Source organism: Gavialis gangeticus, unplaced genomic scaffold (genome assembly GCF_001723915.1).
Source record: "Gavialis gangeticus isolate Ggan-Ray unplaced genomic scaffold, GavGan_comp1, whole genome shotgun sequence".
NCBI classification, from domain to species: Eukaryota; Metazoa; Chordata; order Crocodylia; family Gavialidae; genus Gavialis; species Gavialis gangeticus.
The window spans coordinates 80,030,957-80,038,873 of NW_017729034.1; the positions used below are offsets into that span (position 1 = coordinate 80,030,957).

At 40.8% G+C, this 7,917-nt stretch overlaps 1 protein-coding gene across 2 annotated transcripts in view; it reads right to left on the reverse strand.

Moving 5' to 3' along the window:
- Positions 1-7,914, reverse strand: part of ARMT1 (acidic residue methyltransferase 1) — a 38,961-nt gene extending 31,047 nt beyond the window's left edge. The window contains exons 1-6 of one of the 2 annotated variants that reach the window (XM_019527023.1): positions 7,815-7,914; positions 6,531-6,636; positions 5,644-5,885; positions 3,281-3,446; positions 2,165-2,833; positions 7-1,488 (exon numbers count right to left, since the gene is read on the reverse strand). In XM_019527023.1, coding sequence (XP_019382568.1) covers positions 1,465-1,488; positions 2,165-2,833; positions 3,281-3,446; positions 5,644-5,885; positions 6,531-6,636; positions 7,815-7,855 — 1,248 coding nt within the window. In that variant the 5' untranslated portion in view covers positions 7,856-7,914 and the 3' untranslated portion in view covers positions 7-1,464. Of the gene's footprint in view, positions 1-6; positions 2,834-3,280; positions 3,447-5,643; positions 5,886-6,530; positions 6,637-7,814 lie in introns of those variants that run through there. The other variant, XM_019527022.1, reaches the window with a different exon arrangement.
- Between the last annotated feature and the right edge of the window lie 3 nt (positions 7,915-7,917).

The following is a 7,917-nucleotide window of genomic DNA, read 5'->3' on the forward strand; positions in this document are numbered from 1 at the left end:
CAAATGCCTCGTAGCACCCGAGAGATAAGGAAGAACTATGTCCGCCCCCAATTTACAGCTAGGAAACTTAAATATCAACCCAGCTGCACAGAAGAATCTGTGCCAGAAATTTTCAACCTGATTTCCTGTGTCTGGGCTAGTACCTTAACTTCTAGCACATCCTTATCTCAAATCTTAAAAATTCTGAATTCTGAAGTTTACAATTTTAGCATTCCTTCAATCTTTTTCTTTTTTTAATTACCTGCACAAACCAAAAGCCCATGAGAGTCATTGCGAATGACCATGGGAACAACAATTTAGGACATTCTGATCCACAGTATCACTATCACTTCAACATGGTAATTCACAACTGATCAGTAGGTTTCAATGCTCTTTGACACTACAGGATCTTCGTGTCCTATTTCAGGTTTTAAGGACAGTGTAGAGATTACAAACTTTAAAAGACACACTTTCTTTTTCTCGTTCTGTCCTTTCTGTCACCGACCCTACCAGTTTGTTCTTGTCCCAATCCTTCCTCACTTGCACACACACATGCAGGTCCATGTCTCAATCCCTATATCACTGTTCCAGTCCCTCTGCATTCCAAAAAGTCCTCTGCCACCATCTCCTCTTCACTGCAAACACCAGCACCACAAAGAGAGGAAATTCTCCTTGTGCACAGCTACCATTCCTAGAACAGCAGCTCCATCTGCCAGGAAGACACTGCAGGAATAGCAACCCAGCAATCCCAGGCTGCAGCACATCCAGGACAGATAGAAGCTTTAGATAAATTACCTGGCAGCCCCCAAGCAACCTCTCAGCATGCAGAAACATTTTTTCCCAAGGCTTGTAACTTGGAAAACTTGCCCAAACAGTACCAAGAAACAGCAAGATTCAAGACACTCATACCAAAGCAGCCCCTTTATCAAAGATCAAGTCCTTGCTCCAAACCATGGAGACATTACAGATTCTCCAGAAAATGTAAAGATTTTATTAAATGAGAAAAAAAAATCTCTCTTTAACTTCTGTTTCTAGTACACCTTGAAAAATTCTGCTGAAAGTCTCTGAAAAAGTTGAGGCAGATAAAGCATGTACAATTCCAGCTGAAATAGTTAAGTTTGACAGTTGTTATAAATCAGGAACTTAAAATGGAAGGAATCATACATTACTACATGCAACATCTGTAATACAAGAATGGATCAACACTAAAATACTGAGTGAATTTGATCAAGATACTTGCTTGCATATAATCATGGAATCAGATAAACAATTCCCTCCACACTGGAACACAGACTCTTTCTCCCCCCATTTCCAAGTCTGCTCTTCATAACAAATGAGGCAGGCCTCATATTCCAGGCAAACAGCTGTCTAGTACCACTCACCTGAGTCTTATGGATCTCCCTCATTTATGTCTTCTTCATAGGATGTAATGTCTCCCACTAAAGGATCCTCCCTTAATCCACTGCCGACTAAACCAAGCTTTCATTATGGTAAAGCCAACAAACAGAACTATTTGCAGACACAAAACATAAGAAACGGTTGTCAGTTTTATGTAAAATAGCATTTGTAAGAGACAACTCAATTTCAACAGCTTTAAAATAAGACCCCAGCTGCAATGATGCAGAAACCCCAAAAATTAGTTCCATGCATTCCAAAAAACATGCATTTCCATGCAATGCATAGCAATTAAAAATGCTGGCCAAGGCTGCTGGAGTAGCACAAGGTGAAGCCTCTCCCTAGAGCAGACCTGCATTCAAATATCTTTACTGAATAACAAAGAACTTTTGTGGACAACTGAAGCCATATTCATATCTTTGAGATCTTCTGCAGACGTTTGGTAAGACAAATAATCTACATTTTACTAATTTGTTAGCAAGAAAGAACTGTTGCACATCCGTATCCTTTGTAAAACAATAACAAGCTACTTTGCAAAAGAAGCATAATAGGTAAACTGAAAACCAATGATTTTTTAAAGCCAAACCTGACCAGTAGAAAAAGTCAATACCCATGTAGCTGTCTCTGAAACAGCGCAATTTAAAAAGCTACCCATCTGCCTTTGGATAGTTTATGAACTGCACAACAATCACACAGACGCATCAAATTGAATTATTCCATATTTTCCATTGATCATCCATTCAGATTCAGAAGTTGCAAGTTGTTCACCTTGCCCAGGTTTCAGACCAACCTGAATTTCAGCTTTTAGAGTTCTTATGCTGCAGAGAGGTGCAGGATGAAATTTGTTCAAGGCTTGATGAAATGGAACCGTAAACTCCCATTTTCTATCTCCTGTTAGTTTCCTATAGTTCAGATCACCTTTAAAAATAATTACACTTGATTTCTGCAGTTCAGCATACAAGTCAGGAGCAACCTGAGCCATACTAGAAAATTCATGTGGCAGAGTCCAAAACATGTGATCGTGGTAAACCCAAACGCCTTTTTTTAAATTCCCCTCCCAATTCATCCCACATCTAGACATCCACATATGATTAGCTGACTGCAGTTGCTTAAGAGTCCAGTTAAAATCATGCTTTGTGGTATCTGATACAAACCATGGAATACATTTTCCATGGAAGTGGACTTCAGTAGCTAACTTTGATGATGACAAGAAGTTAGCCAGTACTAGATCAGTTATAAGTTCAAAGCCAGCATTATCCAGAATTATGTCAACTCTTGTAATAGATTCTTTGGTGGTTGTCCTTTTCTTGGAATTTAAAAGCAGTGACCAAAGGTCTTCCATGTCATCCACCAAGATGAAAGATTTAAAATCATTTAAGGATTGCAGAAGGCTGGATTTCTGAGAGTTGTCTTCACCAGCTGAAATGGAAAGGTCACACCTATTCCCCCACAAGGAAACCTGAAAAGAAAAAAAAAGGTACACATGCTAAATCTTACTGAAACTAGATACTAACCAAGGTCTTCATGTTGTAAAGACACTGCTCTAGAGCACAGAATGCCCTCATCCCCCCAGATCCTATGTTGGGCATTCTATTAAAAAAAAAAAAAAAAAAAAAAAAAAACAACAGATTTCAAGGAAGGGATGAGTTGTGGGAAGGGAAACAAAATAATGCTCTCTATTTCCAAAGACAAAACAAGTATGAGATGAAAGAGGGAAAAAGAAAAACCCTTCTCTCTTCTTTATCTTGGATTTGTTACAGTTAGGTTCAGTAAATATATGGACTCTAAACACAAGAGACACACAAAGAGTTATAAATTCCAGGAAGCCTTGGAATAACAAGGCTGCGTTACTAATAAAGGGTAAAAATTAGTTTTAAAAACCTTTTCAAGAAATCAGCACATTTACCTGCAACAGCTTAAAAAATTCCTCCTTAAGTTGATTTTCATTTAGATCCTGTATGTTTTTAAGGAGTTCCTGCAAGTAAGTGCATATGGCAATAATAGCCTGTTGGGATTCAAAAAAACTTTGAATCTTTGCTTCCATAAATGGATCAAAGTCATCAATAGGTGGACTAAAATAAGGAGAGAAAACAAATAAGTAAGTATAAAGAATTTAATTTCCAATTTCTTCCCCCACAGAAGACATTCTGAAATTACAACCCAAGTTAAAACTGAAATTCTAAACCTGACCTTCTGCAGTTAACAAGACATACAGGAACCTTATGGGCACATCCACACATGTGAGCACATGCGCTTACAGCAACTCAAATAGAAGCAGTGCAAATTTGAGCTGGGGCTTTTTGCCTTAGCGCATGTGCCTGGATATGCACTTTGTTGTGGAGCAAATTGTGCCACTTGGGGCAAGATAACCCTGTCTGACTCCTCCTGGATCTGCAGCCAGGAGGCACTGGCCCCAGAACTATAAAAACCTGCCCTGGCCAGCAGCTCAGGGGCTACTTGCCCTCAGGAGATTCTGAGGCCCAGCCACTTGCTATCTGGGGACACTACCCCTTGTGTCAGCTAGACGCTGAAGCAGCATCCCAAATTAACTATGAAATCTACAAAAATACCCCCAAATCAAGAGAGAGATCAGATGGGCACTGTTTTATTGCTATATTTACAATGTTAGAGCAATTTGGAAGCCTACCAGTGTCTCTGGCATCATAATAAAATAAATCCTAAATATCTGTATGTTTTAATGTTTGTTTTTGGTTCCCTTATCACATGGTGGGGGGACTGTGGGTGTGGGGGTTGCTTAGGAGGGGTGAGTCCCCTGTCCCCCACAGGGCACAGCTCTGCCACACAGCACACAGACTACCCTGCCTGCAGGGTCTCACCCCCCACCCCCAGGGGCTACAGCTCCTCTCCAGCACCCACACTGGTCTCCAGCCCCCTTCTTATTTCCCTGCTCCTCTTCAGGCTCTAGAGGCTGGAAACAGCAGGGGAAGTCTCCAGCTCATCTCCAGGGGCTTGTCTCCAGCCTTGGGAGGCTGGACACGAGCAGGGGAACGAGCAGGAGGCTGGAGATGGGCCCCTGGAGACTTTCCCCTGCTGTCTCCAGCCTCCAGGTTATTCCCCTGCTCATCTCAAGCCTCAGGAGGCTTTCAAGGCTATTGCATTGTTATGAATTTTCCCTGACAGATCATTAACATGTTCTTTACATTTCCTGTGGGGACAAAGTTTGGATTACACTGAATAGCACATTCTTTGAACAACTAAATGTACAAAAGGAATTTTTGGTTTGGAAAATCTGTCCAGGACATTTTACCCCCGACTTCCAGAAATCTTTTTGTAACTTGGAGAGAAGTTTTAGAAGGTCTCTTACACACAGTAAACTTGAAATCACACACTCATTTTGGGCACCTTTTTTTGGTCAGAGTTCTCCAGACTATAGCTTAACACTATGTATACAAAGCAGGCAAATATTTTTATATGCGGGCTAATATTTTTAGAAATGCCAGAGTCCTACTGCAAGTAAATAGAGAAGATTTCTGGAGTCTTGTGAGAAATGTCATACCTAAAAATATTAGAGGGAAAAGATATTAATATATGTAACAAACTAATTCTACTCTCACCATCATTTTCCTCTTTTAGTTCCTACCACTCCTCCTCTAAAGGCCATGGAAGAAGCAGCTATCCAGTAAGCAAAGAGCCAATATAAACTCAAAACTTAAAATGTTAGACATTTTCACCTGCAATCAGTGTAACTTTTTAGAGGGATGTGCAGAAGAGAATATGGGGTCAATCTTACATTTCCTTGACAAGAGTGGTACAGTTGAAATTAAACTAAGGGGTGGAAAAGTTGATAAAATACCATGCTAAGAAGTCTAGCACTGAAATTAACAGAAGATCCAGAAAGCAGATCACAGTTCTAAATTCTACTAAACAGATCTACCTTTTAAGCTAGTAAGTCTCTAGGAAGCATTAATCACTTTCATATCAAGCTGCACTATTTTGCAGAAACCATGGAAATAAACTGCTCTGCAGCAGAGCAAAATAGATGATACTAACTGGAGGACATGAGAGACTAACTTAACATATACTCCAGTATCTTAAGCATGAAAGAGGAATAAAATGTCCAACTGTCTTGAGGAAGCAGGAGAAGCGAGATGAGAAAATGGTGTGCATTTAAGATGGAACAAAATTCTACCTTAAGCCTCAACTATTATCCCTCTTTTTCCTCTGACCATATTCACACAGACAACAAACAAGAACCACATATAGATTAATACTGTAATAAAACAGAAGTAATACTTCCATAATACTTACTTATGAATTAGTGCTTCATGAATTCTACGGTACATGTAACATTCTACATATAGCCAAGGGGACTGAAACCAGCTTGGCTGTCCATTTCCATTTGATACATTTCTTTGATATTCTAGGTACTGGTTCCATATTGGAGTATCAGGGAGCTCATCATTCAAAGGGATCATTGGTTTGTCCGTTTGCAATTCATTCCGTAATTTAGAGAGGAAAGATATAGCCCTCTTCTCTGCCTCAACACCTTTCTGAAATCAAACAGAACACAAATGTCTCCATTTTGAACACACTTTTTTTTGGAAAGCCATGTACTTTATACCAGCTCAACATTGCTGGAAAGAAAGATTAAATCTTAGTAGTCATAACTGTTACAAGCTCTAAGGACTTTGCACTAAAGTAGTTCAAGCAATGCTCACCAAAGCTTTCATTCAGTATCAGAAATACCAAGATGTTTCATACACACATAAAAGAGGACTATACAGCATGGAGGCTATTCACCTCCATTTTCAGGTAGGAACTTTTCCCTCAGATAGTAAGTATTCTGTTCAATCAAGTGGATGGTTCAATATGGGGACAACAACAGCTTAAAACACTGGCTACCCACCCAAGGCCTAAGATGAACATGTGGACAAGCGAAATCAATAAAGTCACAGAAGAAAGACCACAGAAAGGCTTATAAGTGGCAAGAAAAAAATGAAATAGACAAAAGGAAAGAAGCAGCATCCAGGAATGTGTACACAGAAGGAAAAGGAAAATTAATAAGCTACATGGGCAAACTGTGGAAGAAAAAAAAAAAAAAGAGAAAAGAATGAGAATAAAAGGAAAGCAGAGAAGAAAAATATGTTTAGAAAGTTCTCAGTAAGACAGTGGTAAAAAGACAACACTATTCTTACCTCCCCATGTTTTTCAAAGAATTCATTTTTATGTCGGTGTAAAGTATCAATAACTCTGGTTAAGATCTGGGGTAGTCTATCTTTAATTGTAAAATATGCAAATGATCTAGAAAGAAAAAGAGTAAAGTAGTACATTGTTTACACTCATATTAACAAATTAATGTCTCCTCAGTAGTCATGTTCTCTAAGAAGTGCCCACGCTTAAAAGGACACCTAACAGCTGCTTTTTCCAAGTGCCAAAAAGTGCCAAACTTGGAAATCCTCCCTCTCTCCCCAAAATGAGCTCAAGCTTAGCTTTTCATTGTATTCACCTTTGGCAAATACAACAATGAATTCCAGAGGAATGCGTGCTTGCCACACATCCCCACTATCTGGATTAGCTTTTGTGACTCCTTCATTCCTATGGATGTATTAATGTTTGTTTGCCTCTTCCAGCACTCCCCACCTTTCCCCTCTTCAGACCCCCCTCCTACCTACACCCTGCTCTTCTGCACTTCCCTCCACATCTTCTAAGTGAGCTTCTGCTCAGAAAAGCATATGTATGTAGGTAGGTAAGGGAGAGTTGCACCTCAGGGACTAACTATCACAGACTAAAAGGTGCAAACCTACTCAGCCTAACCAGAGACAGAGCCAGAGCCGGCCCAAGCCAGCTATCTTGCTATCTCTAATCTCCATCTCAAATCTACCCTGCCTATCTAACTACATAGATGAATAGCCAGATTCCTCTACCTTGGTTAGTCTGTAAGATGCAAATCTACCCTGCCCATCAATCTACACAGATCAATACAGCAAAGCCAGCTACCTAGCTGGATACAGCATGAGCTAGCTAGCTAATTAAATCCACCTTGCTTAGTCCACAAGTGGACTACTGAAATTGAGACTGTGAGATTTCCACAGAAATTTGGATTTTGGGTGGCATCCGTGAAAAATGGGAGGCTCGCTGCAAAACATTTACCAGCCAGCAGAGAAACAGCCAGGAAACCCTGCAGCATCCCAACAGAGCAGGGCTCCAGCTTCAAGCAGCCCTCCTACCCTGCTCCAAGACCACAGGGCTTCCCTGCTTTTTCTCTACCTGCAGGCAAGGTTTTTTTTGTTTGTTTGTTTGGGGGGGTTGCAGCGAGCCTGCCAAAGTCATGAAGCCTACTGCTTAGGGACGACCCGAAACTGCGACTTAATAACCCTAATTAAGCCTGGGGAAGCCATTAATCCATGCTTAATAATAACAAACAATCCACTTCCGCACCGCGTCCAGCCCCAGTTCCCCACCCCAGTTCCCTGACGGACCCCTTAAACCTGCCCGACAGCGAAACCGCCGCCGCCGCCATTTTCTTCCTCCTCACCGCCCCGGCAACCCTCCCGGAAGTGACGTAGACTCCCCGCCCCCCGG